Source organism: Elephantulus edwardii, unplaced genomic scaffold, assembly GCF_000299155.1.
Source record: "Elephantulus edwardii isolate Elephantulus edwardi_28Jun2011 unplaced genomic scaffold, EleEdw1.0 scaffold00003, whole genome shotgun sequence".
Taxonomy (NCBI): Eukaryota; Metazoa; Chordata; class Mammalia; order Macroscelidea; family Macroscelididae; genus Elephantulus; species Elephantulus edwardii.
This window is the reverse complement of record NW_006399753.1, coordinates 32525099-32547013: the sequence shown is the minus strand read 5'-3', so window position 1 is coordinate 32547013 and position 21915 is coordinate 32525099. Positions and strand designations below refer to the sequence as shown.

Sequence of the window (21915 nt, the reverse complement as noted above, 5' to 3'; positions counted from 1 at the left end):
TCCATCTCATTTATTTCAGCTCTTGTCCCTATAATTTCTTTTCTTTTAGAGGTACGTAGGATTAGATTGTTGATCTTTTTATATTTGCTAAAGCTGTTGAGTTAGATCATTGATTCTTCTTTCTTCCTTTCTTGTGTATGCCTATTGCTATGATCTACCCCCTGAGCACTGCTTTAGCTGTGTGCCAGAAGTTTTAGTAAGTTGTATTTTCATTATCATTTGTTTCAAGGAACTTTTTTGTTTCATTCTTTATTTCTTTTAGAACCCAGTCATGTTCTAGCAGAGAGTTATTTGGTTTCCACATGGTTGGTTTTGTAATCTTTACTCTTCTGTGGTTAATTTCTAGTTTTAAGGCATTGTGGTATGAGAAAATACTTTGTATTATTTCAATGTTTTCTAATATGTTGCTTTGTGTCCTAATATATGATCAATTCTGGAGACTGTACCATGTGCACTTGAGAAGAAAGTAAATTCGGTTTCAGTTGGGTGCAGTACTCTAACTACATCTGCAAGTTCTGCAAGTTCGAGTTGGCTGATTGTATAGTTTAGATCTTCTGCATCTTTGTTGAGATTCTTTGAGTTGACCTATCCTTTGAAGACAGTGGTGTGTTGAAATCTCCTACCACTATTCTGGTGCTGTCTATTTCTCTCTTTAATTTGATTAATCATTGTTTTCTCTATTTTTCAGGTCTATCATTTGGTGCGTAAATGTCGACCAAGGTTATGTCTTCTTGATCTATTGTGTCTTTAATAAGTACATAATGCCCTTCCTTATCTTTGATGGTGGCTTTCATTCTAAAATCTGTTTTATCAGAGATTAGTATTGCCACTCCTGCTTGTTTGAGGTTGCCATTTGCTTGGTATATTTTTTCCAAGCCTTTGATTTTGAGTGTGTCTTTCTCTTCCTTTTTTAGATGTGTCTCTTATAGGCAACATATTGATGGGCTTTTTTTTCCCATTCTGCTACACTTTTCCTCTTAATTTGTGTATTTAGTCCATTTACATTAAGTGTGATTATTGTCAGGCCAAGTTTTACTTTTGCCATTTTGCTGTGTTTCTTTTTCTGTTGTTTCTGGTTACTATGGTTCATTCACATTCCTTTGGCGTCTCTGTGTATAGGGCTTCACTTATAATTTCTTGTGGTTTTGGTCTTGTTTTCACAAATTCCTTAAGGTCCTTCTTTTCTGCAAAAAATCTACTTTCCCCTTCAAATTTGATAGAGAGCTTTGCTGGATATAGGATCCTTTGCTGGCAATTGTTATCTTTCAGCTTTCTGTATATGGCATCCCATTGCTTTCTAATTCACATGGTTTCTGCTGAGAAATCAGAATTAATATAATTGTTTCCCCTTTGTAGGTAACTTTTTGTTTTTCTAGTGCTGGTTTTAGAATTCTAACCTTATCTTTTAATTTGGAGAATTTGACTATGATCTGTCCAGGTGCTTTTCTTTTGGGGTCTAGTCTATTTGGTGTTCTCTGTGCTTCTTGAAGATGGATTTCCCCATTCTTCAAAATACCTGGGAAGTTTTCTTTTAGTACTTCTTCCACAATCTTCTCAGTGATTTCCCTGTCACTTCCATGCTCTGGAATTCCAATAATATGTAAGTTATTCTGTTTGATGTCATCCCACATAATTCTCATGTTTTCCTCATTTTCTTTACATTTTATCTCTGATTTTTCAAGTATCATTCTAGTGAGGCTCTTGTCTTCCAGCTCATTGACTCTCATGTTTGAGCTCATTGTGGCAGTCACTATATCAATTCACCTGGTTGAGTATCTTTCTCTCCTTTGCCAACTCTTCACCCTTCCAAACATCATGTTCCTTTCTGAGGAATAGAGCCTGCTAGCAACATGCTCAACATGAGACAAAGCCTTATCATTCTTGCCTCCAAAAGGCACTCTAGCTGCACTCTCTTCAAGACATCATCGTCTGTTCTCCTGGCCATCCATGGAATGTTCGGTTCTGTTCTCCAACACCACAGCTCAAAGAAATAGTTCTTCTGTCATCCCTATTCATTATACAGCACTCAGATGCTTAACAAGTGATCATGGTGTGCACCAGATGCATCTTAGTCCTCAAACTAACATTATTACTCCTCAATAATTTGGAGAGGTTCCTAACTACAGACTTTGCCAGTGCAATACATCTCCTTATTTCCTGACTGCTGGTACCAAGATGTTAATTGTGGATCCGAGTAAGATGAAGTTGTTGACAGTTTCAATTTCTTCTCCATTCATCATGATGTTGTCTATCAGTCCAGTGGTAAGAACTTTTGTTTTCTTGATATTGAAATGAAATACATATTGAAGTCTGCGTTCTACAATCTTCTGCAACAAGTGTTTCAAGACCTTCTCACTTTCATAAAGCAAAGTTGTGTCATCTGTATAACACAGGCTATTGATGAGTCTCCTTCTCATCCTGATGCCATATTCCTCTTTGTAGAGTCCAGATTCTCACATAGTTTGCTCAGCATACAGATTTAATAGGTATGGAGAGAAGACTACAACCTTGATGCACTCCCTTCTTAATTTTAAACCATGCAGTTTCCCCAGCTCTGTTTACACAACAGCCTCCTAGTCCAGCTATAGGTTTTACATGAACATAAGTAAGTGCTCTGGGATTTCCATTCTTCTCGTTGTCAGCCACAACTTGCTGTGATCCACACAGTCAAATGCCTTTGCATAGTCAATGAAACACAATGAATGACATTCTTCTGATATTCTCTACTTTCAGCCAGGGTCCACCTGACATTAGTAATAAATATCCCTAGTGCCAGGGCCTCTTCTAAATCCTACTTGAACTTTGGGTAGTTTCCTAACTATGTAATGTTCTAGCCATTTTTGAATGTTCTTCAGTAATATTATGCTTGCATGTGATATTAACGATATTTTTCAAGAGTTTCCACATTCTGATTGATCACCTTTCCTGGGAATGGGAACAAGTATGGATCTCTTGCAGTCCATTGGCCAGAGAGCTTTCCTCCAAATTTCCTGACATAGAATGGTGAGTGCTTCCAAGACTGAATCTGTTAAGTGAAATGAGAGAATTGATATCCCATCAATTTCAGAGGACTTATTTTTTTGTCAATGACTTTAATGGAGCTTCACTTCCTCCTTCATTATCATTGGCTCTAGTTCATATGATATTTCCTAAAATTTTTCACTGTCAGTCATTCCTTTTTGGTACAGTGAGTCTGTGTATTCCCTCCAACTTCTTTTGATGTTTTCATGATGGGTCATTCAATATATTGCTCATAGCATCTTTCAATATGACAACATGAAGCTTAAACTTCTTTTTCAGTTCTCTCAGCTTAAAAAATGCAGAGCGAGTTCTTCCCTTTTTATTTTCCAATTCCAGCTCCCTGCACATTCCATCATAATACTTTTCTTTAACCTCTTTAGCTGCCATTTGAAATCTTTTTTCAGCTCTTTAAATTCAGCATGTTTTCCCTTTGTTTTGGCTTCTTGACACTCAAGTGCAATTTGAGTTAGAGTCTCTTTTGACATCCATTTCAGATTTTTTAATGGTTTTGAATTCATAGTAAAAAAGTATATTTCAAGTTCTATTCTGAAATACAGTGTTGTAAGTGATAAGATAGTATCCATACAAAGACAAGAAAGACTCATTAACATGACTATTATTTAAATATATGCTCCCACATCTAGAGCTAAAGAGAAAGACGTTGAGAATTTTTACCAAATCTTGCAGTCCAAAATTGATTGAACAATCAAGGTGCAGTAATGATAATTGGTGACTAGAATGTAAAAGTTGGTAAAGTGAAGAAGGAAGAGTAGTTGGAAAATATGGGTGTGGTGATAGAAATGAGGCTGCAAATAGAATGATCAGATTTTGTATTTTCAATAATTTATTAATTACAAATACCTTTTTGAAAAAGACACAAATGGTGACTTTACACACGAATCTCACCTGATGGGCTACACAGGAATCTGATTGATTACATCTCTAGAAAAAAACAATCATTAGAGAAGCTCATTCTTGGCAATTAAAACTAGGCTGCGGCAGACTGTGGGTCAGACTATCAATTATTCCTATGCAAGTTCAAACTGAGGCCAAAGAAAATGAAAATAAGTACACAAGAACCAAGATATGATCTTTAATCTATTCCAGCGGAAATTCAAGATCATCTTAGGAACTGGTTTGAGCCATTGAACTCCAATGATCAAAGATCAGATGAGTTGTGGGATGATGTTATCTATAAAGAACAAAAGATCATTACAAATACAGAGGAGAAAGGGGAGAAAAATGAAAAGACTTCAGAAGAGACTCTAAAAATGTCATGAAAGGATAGATAAAGGCTAATAATTAGAGAAAGGAGAATTATCCAGGTAGAATGAAAGCAATTTCAAAAATTGCATGAAGCTCAGAATTATTAAAATAAAATGTGATTATAGTGATGAATTAGATGATGGGGGAAGACACCTAGATGAGGGAAGATAAGCAGAGTCTTAGAGAATCTGTTTTGCTCTCTGAAGACTGGACTTTTCCTTTAAAGGATTTTGAACTCACAATTTGGAGTGTCTAGTTAAGCATAGGACACTGAGAATAAACTAGAAGTGGTTAATAGAACAAAGAAAACAATTGGAAGGTCATTGTAATATTTAGGAGAGTACTGATCAAGACTCAAAGAAGTAACAGTGAAAGTGGAGCTATGTAGCTAGAGTCACAGATTGTTAAAAGTTCAAATCTTCAGAAAGAAATTTGAGAATTTTTGGCAACTGGTAACAGAGACTTTGTTGTAGATAAAAACCAACCAAAGCAAGGAAAGACTTCAGTAACATCAGCAAATCTTTTTCTTTATTCCTAGCGTCATAGCTAGACCACATTTTAAATCTTTTAATTTGATATGATTATATGATAAGTTTTGCATAATAAAGTATAAGCAGAAGTGTAAAGTGCTATTTTTAGGTCCCGTTCATTAACACCTCTCATATGGAACTCTCCATCTTAGATCCACTCCCCAGTGGGATGTTGCTGCTCAGGTTTTAGTACCCTTGAACAATCTTGGGAACCACTTGATGAAGACAAACATATTATAAGCCAGGGTTCTTGAATTACTATGTGGAAGATAGCACCATGCTTCTAGCATACTCCACTTACCTGGATACACTATTGGATTACATAAATATGTAATACATATATACTCTATTAACTCAGTTATTGGAAGTTTTTGCTTTTGTTATAGCAGTTAATCTACAATGTAAATATATTAAGCTGGATAATACTAAGATGTTCAAATAAGAAAAGCTGGAAAGAGAAAGAATAGTCAGTGAACTAGTAGGAAAACCATAAGAGAGTACACTGTCACATAATTTAGAAAAGAATTGATTTTGACAACAGTTTGAACTGTTTCCCAGAGACATAAACCAACGCCTTAGAGTGAGCAAGAAAAGATTTGGAAAAGGAATAAAAAAAAGAACATTTTTATGCATTAATTTTAGATATAAAGATAAAATTAATCTTGATCTCTTTTTAGAGAAAGATAAATGTTGTAAATAATTTTTCTTCCCCAAACTTAACAATGTCTTGATCAACACCATAGATATTGTATCTATCCATATTATATATATCATATCTACTTATATCATAAGTACCATATAGATACATTATAAGTAAGTGTTGCCAATTGTCTTTGCCTCTTTGTTTTGGATATGACTCAAAACATGAATAAAGTTTTGTTAGATCATTTTAGCTAAATATTATTTATGTTTAAGAATATGAAAAAGTATCAGTTATCAATATGGTGTCTAAAATATTTAACATGAAATGGCTCTTAAATATTAAATATGTCCTATGGATTTATAACATCATTTAGAAATCCTAAGGTTACCCAAACCTGGTAGTCTGAATTTAATCTTTTTTCTTTTTCTTTTTGCCATAAACGAAAATTTATGTTCCAGGGAATTCCACAGTTCATTGAATGAGCATCTTAAATGTTCTGTCATTTTGGATTAAAGTTGTCTCTGATTTTGATAAATTAGAATTTCAAATTCCAAAGATATCACAGTTTTTAACTGCCTAGTTTTAGGAACAACAACAACAAAAATGTGTCTAAATGATCCATCTTTTCATTTTTAAACCAATAAAATTAAAACAATAATTCCCAATACCCAGATTCAATGAGCAAGTTAAAGACACAGTCAACCAAAGTAACTAATCAGATAATTAGCCAGTATAATCAAGATTAGTCTATCTTTTTCTGTGTAGGATACTGCATTCAAGCCAAAAATCTTTCTGCATGTATACCAAGTTACAAATAAGACAAAAATAAGTTTTTAGCATATCCCATCAAAATTAGTCAAGCCTCTTACAGACATAGTAGTGATTTAGAAAATATTTTTAGCCTGAGTTATGTTGATTATTATAGTCCTGATATATTTCCAAACAGTTTCAGAGGGTTTTTTCCGTACAAAATACAATGTCCTAATTTCTAGATGAAATTCAGTGATTTACTCTGATCGCTCTCTGTTGTTAGTTGTTGGGTTTGGGGTGATGGGTTTTGTTGTAATTTTTTTTTCTAACTTAATAAAATAAGCATATTATAAAATAGGGCTTTTCCTATGTTTGGGTTAATGAAACATTTCTTCATCAGTAGAAGACTCATGAAATGTACCCATCAAATTTCCTAATTACAGTCTGTATGTCTTAGTTCCTAATATGAATTCTTAGGAACATAATTACTTTAAAGCATTTAGACGGGAGAAATGGTTCTATGATTCACTAATCAAACAGATTATGCTCAGATTTGAGCAGCAGAAACAATTAAGACTCAACAATAAATTTGTGCCCAATTTTCAAGGCTCCCTCTTAATTATAATCTGATGTATTACTTCATATTCTCAATTGGTCACTTTTGATCTCAGATAATATTTTAATTTCTTTTTATTTTATTTAATTACCTTTAGAGTTTTTCTTTTTCACTTTTGTCCTTCTGTAGGACATGCGGCATTTGCCTTTGCTCTTTGTTTTGTATCACTCATAGCTAACCCTCTTTTATGTTGAACATTACAGTTCCCTAAGAAATCCATATTAGGTTTTAATTTTCTTTTTCCTGCCAATGTTATAATCTCAAAAAGATGGGTTTCAATCCTACATGAGACTAGATAACTCATTCTGTCAAAGTCACTGAAAAAATCAAAAGTATCCTACTTAATTGATAAAAATAATGGACTGGTGAAGAAGCAATGCAATTAGGAGTTAGAGAACTAATCTGACTTTGTAGTAAATTATTAGCTATAAATAAATGCTGATACATTCATCTTCAGAAACACACATGTGATGTTTCAATATACCTACCTTTGGGCAGTCCCATGTCTGCCAATTGTCCTGAAAATCACATATGGACAACACGGAAACATTCTGGACTCTTTTTAGCCACTGCAAACATATTCGGTCATCTGTAACCCATGTGAGCCAACTGAAGTAATAATCACTGTAGATAAATAAAAACAGAATGCCACAATCATAAGCTAATAGCACAGCCAAATAATTTTCTAATTTTATTTTCTATAGAATGTATATTACTGTGGACTATTTATTCAGTAAGTATGAGTACAGCAAAGCTATTCTTTTCTAGAAAGAATTTAAATCTGCTGGACTTAAAAATATCTAGAAACAACTTCATTCAGCTAATGAAATGATTCCATGCTTTAGTTTTCTCTCCATTTTGAAATATCTTAAAAAGAAAATTCAAGACATAGGGCCAAAGCTACTGGTCAATCTACACAGAGAAAAGCATTAAATTGGCTGTTTTGCATATGTAAACTCAATTTTTCACTTTTTAATTAGTTGAGAGAGAGCCCAGTGTGGTGGGAAGGCCAACTATCTCTCCAGGCAGGTTTGTGTTTGAAGCTAGGTTTTAGCTCTGACCATGGGCAGGTGTTCAAATTGGGGTTAGTGTCATAATTAGAGATGATGTATAGGAAATGACTCAAATAGTGCTTGGCGCATACTAGGTGTCAATGAATGGCAACAACGATTGCTTGGATCCAAGGATGAACTCATGGCTAGCGAATACCAATGTAAATGAACCACCTAATTTTGGATACCAGTGTAAAAGAACCCACAGAGCTGGAAAGGTTCTCAGTGTCAAATCCTGACTCTGTCTACAACTAGTTACATAACCTTAGGTCAGTTACTTAACCAATCTCTGCTTCTTTCTGTGATTCTCATTTCTGTTAATGCTCATAGTCTACCCCTTTCTGCCTTTTAAGCTTTATCCCTAGACAAAAGCTTCCCTTTTTGATTCTGTATGGTTTATTCTTTTAAGAAGTAAGTACCCCTTCCCTTTGTTTCTATCCAGCTTATTGGCTGTTGTTTGGATGAAAGTTGAGCCACAAGTGTACATTTAATTCTGTGCTCAAAGGGTGACTAAGGGTCATAATCTTGAGGGTTCCACACTTAGTCAGATTGGCAATCTCAGCCATTTTTGTGATTCTGAGCGTTTCCACCCCCCCCCCCTATATTTTTCTCCCACTCATTTTAGAACCTTTTCTTGTGATTCCAGCCATCAACAGCGGTAGCCAGAACTGTCAGGTTCTTCTGGTCTCAGGGTCCTGGAAATTGAGGTTCACAGGATCCTCTGGACTCTGTTTCTATGCATCTTTGGTTTTCTTCCCTCCTCTTTTTTCCAGACAGGGAGATATCCATAATTTCACCATAGTTGGCTGATTGCAAGCTAAGACTCCAGTGACTTTTTGTTTTGTTTTTTTTGTCTGGTATTTTATGTTACTTGTATTCACAATCAACACCCATGGAAGCAGTAGTTATGAAATTAAATGTCATGCTTCATTGGCAAAACAGCTGTCAAAGATCTCCGAAAATGCTGGATAATAAGAACCTCACTGTCAAAGATTTTTAAAAATGCTGGATAACAAGAACCTCACTTTAGATATTAAAATACACCTTATTAATGCAATGTACTTCATATTCTTCTTGGGTCTTTTTTTAATTTTATATTGATTTATTTACAAAATTGAATACATTGTTTTTCACAAAAGATCCTTCCCATTTCCTTCACTTCCCACACTCATCAAATTGTGCAACTCTAAGCTTAAGCCAGTAACTTCTTACCAAAATAGGATGTAGAACATTGTCTTTGCAAGCTCTATTATGCCATTGACTTTGATGTTCCCAGACACATTTCAACATTGTTATTGTTCTTAAGTGCTGAATGTCACTTGCCACTCATCGCAACCCTATGTATAATAGCCCTGAAACCTGCTCTATCCTGTGCCAAGTTTATTGTTTCTGACACACCTCTCTCATTACCCCAGTCACTGAATCAATCCATCTCATTGAGAGTCTTCCTCTCTTGTGTTGTCCCTCCACCTTTCCAAGCATGATGTCTCTCTTCTAGGACTGGTCCCTCCTTCCAACATGCCCGAAGTATGTCAGACAAAGCCTCAGAATCCTTGCCCCAAAGGAGCAGACTGGTTCACTTCCACCAGGACAAACCTGTTTGTTCTCCAAGCAGTCCATGATATATTCAAACCCTTCTCCAGCTCAAAGGCACCGATTCATCATTCATTCAGTTTTCTGACACATAGCAAGTAATTGCAAAGACTATGGCCTGGATCAGGTGCACCTTAGTCTTCAGTACTCTGGAGAGGTCTTGGACAGCCAACTTTCTCAATACAATTAATCTTTTTCATTTCCTATCTGCTGGTACCAAGAGTGTTGATTGTGGAGATAAGCAAACTAAATCTCTTAATAATCTCAGTCTCTTCACCATTTATCATGGTGCTATCAATCGGTCCAGTGGTGAGAATCTCTAATTTCTTGATGTTGAGCTTTAATTCATATTGAAGGCTGCAGTCCTTGATCTTCTGCAGTAAGTGCTTCATATCATCCTCAGTACCAGCAAGCAGGGTTGTATCATCTACATAACAGATTGTTGATGTATTTTCCTCCAATTCTGAAGCCACGCTCCTCATAGAGTCCAGTCTCCCTGATAGATAATCTGTTCTGTGTATAGATTGAAAAGGTATGTAAATAGGATACATCCCTTGAGTACACCCTTCCTGATTATGAACCTTCCAGTGTTTGCTTGATCTGTTCTGACAACTGCGTCCTGGTTCAAGTTCAGATTTTGTGTAAGCACAATCAAATGTTCTGGGATTCTCATTCTTTTCAGAGTCAGTTACAGCTTGTTGTGATCCACACAGTCAAATACCTTTGCATAGTCAATGAAACACAGACATTCCTCTTGTACTCTCCGTTTTCAATCCCTCTAATATTAGCTATCATATCCCTAATACCATGGCCTTTTCTAAACCCAGCCTCTACATCTGGCAGTTCTCTGCTTATGTGCTGTTCCAGTCATTTTTGGATAATTTTCAGCAGAATCTTGCTTGCATGTGATATTAATGATATTGTTCAATAATATCCACACTCTATTAGGTCACCTTTCTTTGGAATGGGAACAAACATAGATATCTTCCAGTCAGTTGGCCAGGTGGTTGTCCTCCAGATTTCTTGACACAACTTTGTGAGCACATCCAGGGCAGCATCTGTTTGTTGTTATATGTTAACTGGTATGTCATCAATTCCTGGGGCCTTGATTTTGCCAATTCTTTCAGAGTCGCTTGAACGTCTTCCTTCATTACTACAGGCTCTTGCTTATGTTGTTGTTGTTGTTGTTATGTGCTGTCGAGTCACTTGCGACTCATTGTTTTATTAACTTCTTTTGTGTCAGCCAATTCCTTTTGGTACAATGACTCTGTATATGTCTTCCTTCTTCTTTTAATCCTTCCTGGATCATTTAATATTCTGCCCAATGCATGCCCAAAGTATAACAACTCGAGGCTTGAATTTATTCTTAATTCCTTCAGTTTAAGAAATGCTGAGTAAGTTCGGCTCTTTTGATTTTTCTGACTCCAGCTCTCTGCACATTTTGTTATAATACTTTTACTCTGTCTTCCCATGCTGCTCTTTGAAATCTCAACATTAAAAAAACAAAAATCCTTACCACAGAACTGATAGGCAACATCATGACAGATGGAGAAAAGATTGAAATGGTCAATGGTTTAATATCATTTGAATACACAATCAACATCTCTTGTGCCAGCAGTCAGGTGATCTGGAGATGTATTGCATTGGGAAAGTCTGCTATCATGAACTTTTTTAAATTACTGAGGAGCAATCATGTCAGTTTAAAAAAAAAGGTGTATGTGATTAAGGCCGTGGTATTTTCAATTATCTGATATGCATCAGAGTGGTGGGCAATAAATAAGGATTACAGAAGAAGCAGCGATGCCTTTGAGTTTTGTTGAAGAATATCCCATGAAAGACCAAACAGATATGTCTTGGACAAAGTACAGCCACAGTGCTCATTGGAGGCAAGAAAAGTGAAGCTTCATCTCACATATTTTGAGCCTGTTGGTAGAAAAGACTTTTCCTTGGAAAGGGGCAATATGCTTAGAAATGTGGAGGAATGAGATGGATTGACATAGTGACAGTATCAGTCACTCAAGTATGTCAGAGATGATGAGGGTGGACAAGGTTCAGATTGTTGTTAATAGCGTTGTTATGAATAATACTTGGCATGATGGTACCTAGCAACAACATGGTTCTGAGACCCAAGGCCAAGCAACGTTTTGCTCAGGATGTTTAGATATGACGAAGACATTTATATAACATTTCCCCCTATTGACACTACTATATACATAGATATATTTACAGTATATACAAACATGAATGTAGAACTATCACTTGCCAAAACTACGTAGTCATGGATATAGTTTCTTTTACCTACTCATATCTATTCATCTTGTTTGACTACCTATGTACATATTTTTAACTATGTGTTTACCTACTCATATCTGTTCATCTTGTTTGACTACCTATGTACATATTTTTAACTATGTATGTGTTATTATGTGCTACAAATATATTAATAAATGTAGTGCACACAGTGAGGGTGGTGGATTATGCAAATTTTTAGCCATAAAAAATATATATAAATATATAAAATAAAAATAATATATAGATATAAAAAATATATAGCCTGGACCTATATAGTCTTAAAAGACCACAATCTTAGGGAGCTCTGGTGGCCTAGTGGCAAGAAGCTGCACTGTAATCCCAGAGATGCCTGGTTCGAATCCACAAGATGCTCTGCTGGAGAAGGAGGAACAATCTCCTCCTGTACCAGTCAGATCTGATTTGGTAATACATACACAAAAAATAATAAAATAAACCGATAAAAAAGAAAGAAAAGAAAGACTGCAATATTAAAAACTTGATTGTGGCCACCTAAGTTACAACTGCAGGTCTCTCTCCATCTCAATAAAAGAAAAGTAAATAAAATAAGAAATGAAAAGTACCAATTAGTCCAAAGGATTAACATAGCACCTGAACTATCACCTTCATGACCCTGAGCCCAGAAGAACTAGATAGTGCCCAGCATTCTGACCATGCTGAAAGGAATCATCACAGAAGGTCCTGTTTAGACTGGGAGGGGGAAAAAAGGTTGAAGAAAACTCAAAATAATAAAATAGACACTTATCAGTCTGTTAGAGGCTAGTGTAACCTCACAACTACGGGCCTTGGATACTTGTCAAGCCTGGACTAGAACTCTCCTTTCAGGCTACCACTACATTGTTTTTGTTATTTACTGGTTAGTCAAAATCAACCTATAGTTGACCCTCTAGTGGGTTTTCAGAGGCAGTAAATAGCATAGGAATAGATCTCCCATCTTTCTTCACTGCAGAGTTAGGGGATTTGAACTGAATGTTTTTGGCTAGGAGCATAATTCTTTGTTAATAAACCACCAGAGCTCCCTAGTCAAACACTAGATAAGTCTGCACATGTGCTCGCTTCAGCAGCATATATACCAAAATCAGAACAATACAGAGAAGATTAGCATGGCCCTTTGTGCAAGGATGGTGCACAAATAGATGTTTATATAATGTGAACAATAAGAAACAGAACAACAATATAGCTAGGTGCCTGAAAATAGTATTTCAGTTTAAAATGTTACTATTTAGAAAAGGTTGGATTATTTTATGTTTCATGCACAATAAGCACAGATCCACAGCCTTAGGTTTCAGAGAAAGCAGGCTAGATTTCAAAGAAGTCAGACTGAGGAAATGTATGAATTTTACTAACAGTTTTACTGTCAGTTCAATTTTATACATTTATGCATTGGAAAAAGAGTACCACTTACACTGGCCACTGAAGTCACCTTTATATGTGTGAAAAGGGTAACTTCCAACCACTGTGTTAAGAAACTTATCTGTGATTTTAAAAAATCCAAGTATTTGATTTCACAGTTATTGTGTTCTATTTTTCACTTATTCCATGCACATTATAAACTCATTTGAGAAGCAGTATAGTCTTGGTATAAAAATTTTGAAGTGCGATGAGTTCACTTGGGTGGGAAGTGGGAGGTATTGAAGATTAATTTACCTTGAGGCTATCATAGCTGGAACTGGTACTTCTCTGGGACCTACGTGTCCTGGGTAAGTGGTGTCAATAATAAATATCCGAACAGTGGGATTCTTTGCCCCAGCCTGGCAAGACAATGAAAGTCTATAAGGTTATAAAATTCTAATTATCACCAACATTTTAAAGACATTTTAGGAATTTGTGGTTTGTTGCAGGATTGATTTTAACTTAGAGAAACAACATAGGGATTCCTAAGGCAGTCATCTTTACATAAGTAGATTGCCAGCTCTTTTCTCTTGTGGGACTGCTGTTAGGTTTGAACTGTTCACCTTTAAGTTAGCTGCCAAGTCCTTGACTACTGTGCAATCATGGATCCATTTTTAAGAAGTAAGGAATATTTTTATAAGCTGGAAATGTTGACTATATTACTTTTGAAAGTTTCTATTTCTAAAATGTCTAGAAACTTAATTTCCCTTCTTTTGGCAAGGCAATTAATTACAAATTACAACAATGAAAAGAAAATACTTTACCTGTTTAATGAATCTTGCTTGACTTATAAAGAAAATATTATACATCTGAAAAGACAGGTCTGTGATAAATATTGCTCTTTTCTGATTTCCAAAGGTGTTCTATTGCATTATTATAATTATTCTTATAATCATCTTTTTGCCAAGTACTTATGGGAGTACAGAGGAGGAATTTGTTTTGAGAGGCAAGTGCAAAGAAGTTTAGAGGAAAGATTATTTTGTTATTGCCTTATCATTTTAGCCAGGTCAAGCACTTAATCTCCTACACAGTTATATTTTTATTGCCATCATTTCCAAAAGAATCAAGAAATTTCACCTCCAAATGAGATGTCCATGGGATTTACAGTTTCTTTACATGCTTTTTGTGCTATTATATGCTAGAAATTTCCCTGGCAGTATATGGCTTGTTCCAGACACTTTCTCTTCTACTTCAGAAGAAATGAATCTTAGAAATGTAATGAAATTTAGATCCACAAAGTTTAAGCAAATAGTCTTAAGTGACCCAGTGCAGTTTGCATATTTCTAAAGTATTTTCATTCTCTCTTACGATCTCCCTTTCTCTCACCCACTTTAGCTAGGCCTTCCTTCATCCTTTGGAGCTATCTTTCGGTCCAATGCTAGATGTTTCTCTCAATAACGTCAGTCTGCAAAGAACTATGCAAAATTTGGGCCCTAATTTCCCTATCAGAGTCAGTCATTCTCCAGGAGTTGAATTTCCTTATCTTTTACCGCTTGCATAGGTATTTGCAATGATCCAAGTTCTTGTCCATCTTGGGTCTTAAATATCACAATTCTCACTTTGAAACATTACTAACTTTCATCAGAGTTCTTCAGAGATGACTTATCTAAGTGCTCATCTCTTTTTCATTGCATTTTCTGAAAAGACTCTAAAAAACCTGTTATTTTTACATAAATATTGTTGCTGACTCAACTGCACTTACCAACACCAGTAATTATTTTTGTTGTTAGCTGCCATCACATTACCCCCTAATTCATGGTGAACCCATGTACAACAAAACAAAATGTTGTTTGGTCGTGTTCTGTGTCCATGATTAGTTAAAGACAAGTTCATTTTCTATTGTAAAAGATTTCATTTTATTTCATTGATTGATATTTGGAAGTAGAACACCAGTTCTTCCCTGTTAGTTGGTCTTGGTATGGAAGTTCCACTGAAACCTCTTTAGCATTATAGCAAAATGGAAGTATCCACTGACAAATGAGTAGTGACTGCACATGAGGTACCTTGGCCAAGAACCAATGCAGGTTTCTCACATTAAAGGCAAGAGTTGGAACACTCAAGCATCAATGAGTGATCGTTGACACAGTAATAGTCAACATTAATAGTAGACTCTTGGTAATTTCTACTTTTCCAGATAGTGCTTCTTTGGCTTGGGTCAGAATGTATTCATGTGTCTATTACATTCTTTCCATTGTTGACACATATAAGGACTCATTTGATCCATCCATGAAAGTATTCTCCTTGGAAAGTAAAAGTAGATACTAAAAAACAAAGATTCACATTTTAATGTCTCTTGAAGAAGAGGAAAATTTGAGCTATGATAGTTCTTTTTACAAACTTCTTGTCTGAGGAATGATGCTTTCTACTGTGGCCTATTCATTCTCCGATTGCATAACTAAGTCTTTCTAAACATATGACTGATTGTGAAATATGTATATTTTGAACTCTAGTGTGACAGATATGCAAGAAACTTTGGGTTTGCACCTTCTCTAAAGCCCCTGAAGGAAGATACTAAGGGTCATAAAATTTACCTAATGTGTACATCCAGAAAAATCTACATGCAGTTAACTGACAGGAAGATTAAATTTCCATTCTAGTTAATAAAGGCATGAGAATTCAAGAGGGAATTGCAAAGCAGAACTATATTCTGAATTTGGAGCATGAAATATGAAAAAAAATTAAAATTAAGTTAAGCTTGTTTTTCCTGCATGATCTAGACCATATGTTCTTCAAAGATTCTGCAATGGATTTTGCAAAGATTACTTCATCCAGTATAACCAGATGTCCAAAGCAACAGATGTCCATATAAATAATAGAGCAAAGTACTATGTTTGCTTTACAATGCACAAGGATAAAAGGCTCTCCAAACTTGTTGATCCCACCTCTATTCACCATAATGGTTGCTCATTTTGACAGTAGGGAAATGAAAGTATCTGTTAGAAGTATTTAACATACCTTTGGATATGGAATATTAATTGTCCTAGGATACTGTTCATCTCCATAATAGGAATAGGTAATAACTGGTATGTCTGTATCATTAAATTCTGCATATGCTAAAAATTTTCCGTTAGGAGACCACCAGAGAGCATATTTTGCAGCGAGCATTTCCTCTGAAAAATAAGTACTAGTATATTAATTGCAGCTATATTTTATTTTTATAATATTGTAAACACTCTGAAATAGCTATTTATTGACTAGAATATTTTTATAAAAGTGAGTGTGGCATATGTTCCACTTAATTTATTTAAAAATTTAATAGTTTGGATAAAAAAGAGTTTTAATGTTATAACCCATACTAAACACAATTGTACTGGTTGGGAATTGGCACTAATAAAAAATAGAATTTTTAAATAAATAGGAAACATTTCAGCAGCAATTAACTTTTCTTTTGATGTAAGCTTCTGCTTGTTTGTTTTTAATAATCACCTAGAGAAGTAAAAAACAATTTTTTCTATGGAGTGACATAAACATTAAAAATCTCAGTTCTCTTTTAGAAATTATTTTAAAACTAAGGTTAGTTTATTTTTTACTATAAAGGTAGGGACTAAGAAATCTTTAAAAATTTGTTAAAGCCCTAATTAATATAAATTATTAGTTTTACATTTTCTTTAATTATCTGTTTTATTATTAATATTTCTTAAACACATGATCCAGAATGAAGAAAGAATTCATGACAGTGTTAAAATTAAGACTTTTCTAACAAAATCGTATGGACAGATGACTAGTTTTTAAGAAAATATTTTTCATGGAACAAAAGCCAGCAACAAACTAACCTTATACAGTGAAAAATTGGACAAGGCCCAAGGACTTATATATTCCTTGGAACACAAATTATTACCATAACTTTATTTCTAATGTTTATGAAAGCAAATGGTACCATCTTCTGGCAGCATTATTTTAATGCTTGGTTGACTGGGTTTGGTTTGGGTTGGTTGGGGTTTTTTTTCTAATATACAAATCTTGTTCATAACCTTATCACAGCTTTCAGAAATTACACCATTTGTCTAAATAATATACCACCTACTGGAATCCTACTAAAAGCATGAAATTATTTTTAAATGAAAGTCTAAAATAGCAATAGTAGGAAAAGAATACAGCTTACCTTCATAAACCCAGTCTGGGATTCCATTAAATATTTTATTTTCTTTTCCATTATATGTTATTTGAAAAGGTGGGTCTCCTGGTCTTTGTATCAGGTAGATATTGTTTTGATAGACATATACCTGGAAGTAGGAGTGAGTTCATGAATAAGTAATTCCATGAGCACTACAATCAAAGCTGCATATTTAAATTCATTACTTACCTACTGCTTTCCCAAGGAGTGATAATCCTTGTGAAAGATGCAAAAATTTCACAATGAAAATATTTTAATATGCCAAAGAAAAAGGTCAATCCTTAACAATATTAATTATGATTTTATGATTTATTCACAAAAAAATCCATTATATTTTTATTAGGAAAAAAATTTAGGTATATTGACAGCTAAATAAATTTCTAAATATTAATAGCCAGCTACATCTAATCTTTATTTAGAGTCCTTAAATAAGCACTTGGACAAAATTTCATGTTGTCTGAAGCTAGTCTGGGAAACTTGTGAAAACCATATTTTTCCTGAGCTTTCTGGCACAACGCATTCTGGCTGAGTATAAGGATAAAGTTTTTGACTGCGATATTTAAAGAAATCTATCCATGAGCTCGAGATTTTGCGGAATTCTCAGATGGGTTTCAATTTATCAAAACTCTTTCCATTTTTAACTGCTAAAATAGTCATGAATGCATTTTTTCCCCCTTTCAGGGAGGGAAATTTAACAAAGGCCAAAAGCAAATAACTCCTCCTTTATTTAAATGATTAAACATTTCTATAATTTAAAAACTTACCAATTTACTCCCAACAGGCGACCAGCATAAATACTGAATTAGACGAGGAAGCTCATTTCCTCTTACAAACTCTCTAGAGAAAAAGAAAGAAAAATCCCCCCTAATGCAAAGAGAAAAATCTGTACAGAGATAAACAAACAAACAAAAATGAAAGATTATCCCCCTGCTTTTATAAACATGATGGACAGAATGTAGGGCTCGAGACCTTGGTGGTTGTCGCAGTCCTTCCACTGGTCACAAGGTGCACAAGTGACTGAACTTTATTGTATACCGGTTTTCTAAACTTTGTACATGGTGACTATTCAGGACTTTTAGACTATTACAGGAGAAATGTCTCTCAAAACTACCCAATATCATCCCATTTCATAAAAAAAAAAAAATTAGGTCTAGAGATATAAACTTCTTGAGATCACTTTTCAGTTGTCTATTGCAGCTAGAAAAAATATTACAAGTGGATAGTTTTAACAAACAACCCCTCCCCCCCTTCCTTTTTGAAGTTGGACTTTGGAGTGCTGACCACAGAGAAAGGCTATCTCTTTCTTTCCTGGAGGAAGATTCTTATCTCTTCAGTTCTACTTCCTAGTTCCTTGGAGAGCTCCTTGTGTCTTGGTATCTGTCCTACCTTGTCTCTGCTAACTGGCATCTTGCTTAATCTCTTTTTATCTCAAAAGAGATTGACTCAAGACAACAAAGTCAATCCATGCCCAAATGAGATTATAACCATAAGCATGGAGGTTGGTACTTACAATACAAATTGTATTGGCAAATGATTCAATCTATAACAGTCACGTTGCTAGTTTTTAGTAGATTCTTAATTAGACTCAAGTCTTTTTAACCCCTGAAACTAAAATTCGCACATTCCAGACTGAGATGGCCGGGTATGCCTTGTAGCTCTGAAATTCTATAATTGTACTAAAGTTTAATATATATACTTTCACATTCTCATTTCCAACCCCCATCTCTGTGAATGCATATGCATTTCAAATTTTTAAAACTAAGATGCCATTTGACAATCTCCCCAGGGATATGACTTGAAATCAGAAAAGGAAAGGAACATCTGATCTCAAGCTAAACTGGAAAACAGATCGTACACTGGGCAGTGTGCCTTAAGCTTGTAAAGTCCTCCACCCATGGGGAAATTTCAAATATCCTATTGGACAAAAATCACACTTTGATGCTTAGAGCCATCCTGCAAATATTCAACTGTCTGACTTATACTGTGGGGCTTTTGTAGCTCTTCAGCAAGTATATGTTCAGATTCTTATGTGTTAGAGAATCATAGGATGTTGTGCTTAAGTTTTGACTTTTTTCTCCTTGAAGATTGTATTAATAGTTTCACCAAGACTGGCTTTGTAGGGGAAGCAAAGCAAGATGTGCTTCCAAGGTATAATTTGAGGAGTCTTTCAAGAAAGACTCTCTTGCCTCAAACTAGAATCTCTCAAACTGGACCCAACTTGGGCCTGACATTTCGCCTTTCCATTCCTTTATAGTTTAGGCACCTGGGGATGATCCGCATCACATATTCCATTGTTTAGCATATTAGTTCCAGTATCATGAGCTCCCTAATGAGCACTGGAAAAACATGGCACAGATCAGTTTTAACTGAAGAAAGAGTGCTGCCCGTTGAAGGAGCCAACTGACACTGCACTGAGAGCCATGGCTGCCCCAGAAGAGTATATATGAAGATCAGAATTCAGGAGGTCCACAACATTGTGAAAGAGATGTGAAGATATGGGCAAAAGAATGACCTAGAAAAGAAGACATTTGTTCTTCACCTCTTCACTATTCTGCCTTATGCCACACTCCTAAAGTCCTTTGTCATTTAGCTTTTCTCATACTGTGGAATCATCTGTGCAGTCATGAAGATAGTGCCAAGCAGAAAATCTCAGCACATCCTTGTCCTTTCATGACTCTATAAATCCCCTCTTCGAGCTATGTGCTGTCTTTAAGAATAAGAGAGAAGGCTCTTATTCTGACTGCTCTCCTATGCCCACTATCTCCTTAGCATTCTTTTCCTAATTTGAAAACAAAGCCGTCTTCATTTTTTGGTAGTAGATTTCCCCCCGTTTTGTTTTCTGATGTTTTATTGTGGTTCATGTGAAAATGTACGTAATAAATTCATTTCCCCCCTTCAATAATTGCCCCACATTTGTCTCATAGAATTAGTAGAGGGTAGCCCTACAAGACAGAGCAAAATATTACAATGAAATGTGCAAAGACCTGGAGTCAGAAAATCACAAGAGAATTTGCTCAGCAATTCTCAAGCTGAAAGTAATCCTTCCATATAAAAGCACTAGTCTCACTTCCTAACCTGGGTTCCCTATCCCTTCCTGCCTCCTGAGATTTGTTTTGGGGCAAATGCTTCTTTTTGTCTCCTCTGATTGATAGTTATTAAAAGCATGTCCTTGAACAATGTTACTGTTCAATGTTATGACTTCATGAGTGAACACTATTGTTTGGCTGACAATCTTTATGAGTCATTCCAGTTTCAGGTTTTAATAGTGTCTAAAACCACTGGTCACAGAAATTCCATTAGACCAGAGTGTCTAGTCTTTTATTTTATGAATTGAAATTTTGTTTTAGATTTTTTTTGCTTACTCTCTCTAGGACCTTCTATTGTGAACATAATCAAAGTTTTCAGCAGTGTACAGGCATCATCTAGTTCTTCTAATTTCAGGCTAGTTACAATATCGTTCAATGGAGTCTATTAGACTGTTAAACAAATAGTCTCCTTAATTTTTTTATGTTCTCAATCCTTTATGTAGCCAATGGGAAAAGATCAATAGTTACATCTTATAATCTATGATAGAGTGTTTCAGATTTGTGGTTTACAGATGATTTTTATAGACTAGTTTAGAGACTTACAGAAGATTTTCAACCAGTGATAGTCCATCTATTTTTGAATAAAATTTGTTACTTCTTACTTCCTAAGTTGTGCTATATTTTATAACAAAATGGGGGGAAATGCAGAGTTGCACAGGAAAAAATGAATAATTATTTTGGTAAACTAATAAAAAAACAATAAATTTTTAAACATGAATTCCAGGCCTTGAAACTTAAAAATTAATGAATAAATTATTACTATTTATCATCTTAAAGAATGCAACTCAGAATATAACATGCTTATGATTATAATTTTTACCTCTTCTTATGAGATTGTATCCTTTCTCTATAGGGATTCAATTTGTATGCTAAGCTAGACTATATAAATAAGAATAGAGCATCAGGATTGGAGGAAGACTCATCAAAAACATGCATGATGCAGATAATCTTGCTTGCAAAGAGTGAAGAAGACTTAAAACACTACTGAGGAAGATATAAAAACTATAGTATAATATAGATTACATCTCAGCACCAAGCAAGCAAACATCCTCACTAATGAACCAATGGGCAGCATAATGATAGATGGAAAAAAAGATTGAAGTTGCCAAGGATTTAATTTTATGTGGATCCACAATCAACACCCGTGGTCACAGCAGTCAAGAAATGAAAAGATATGCCGCACTGGGGGAATTTGCTGTCAAGGACCTCTTCCAAATATTAAAAAGAAATTATGTCAGTTTCAAGAGTAAGAGTAATGAAATGAGCAAGGAGCTGGAGTCAGAAAATCAAAGGGGCTGAATTTGCTCAGCATTTCTTAAACTCAAGGAACTGAAGAACAAACTCAAACCTTGAGTTGCTATAATCAAGGATGCTTTAGGAAGAATAGTAAATGATCCAGGAAGTATTAAAAGAAGATGGAAAGAATATACTGAGTCACTGTATTGAAAGGAATTGGCAGACACAGAAGAATTTAATGAAACAACATATGAACAAGAGCCTATGGTGATAAAGGAAGAGTTCAGGCTGCTTTGAAGGAAATAG

The 21915-nt window shown here is 35.0% G+C and overlaps 1 protein-coding gene across 2 annotated transcripts in view; it reads right to left on the bottom strand.

The window, feature by feature from the left end:
• Positions 1-21915, bottom strand: part of FAP (fibroblast activation protein, alpha) — a 129182-nt gene that overhangs the window by 57597 nt on the left and 49670 nt on the right. For both annotated transcript variants that reach the window (XM_006879360.1, XM_006879361.1), the window contains 5 exons: positions 18052-18124; positions 17276-17396; positions 16129-16283; positions 13429-13532; positions 7315-7450 (listed from right to left, as the gene is read on the bottom strand). In XM_006879360.1, the coding sequence (XP_006879422.1) occupies positions 7315-7450; positions 13429-13532; positions 16129-16283; positions 17276-17396; positions 18052-18124 (589 nt within the window). The remainder of the gene's footprint in view (positions 1-7314; positions 7451-13428; positions 13533-16128; positions 16284-17275; positions 17397-18051; positions 18125-21915) is intronic.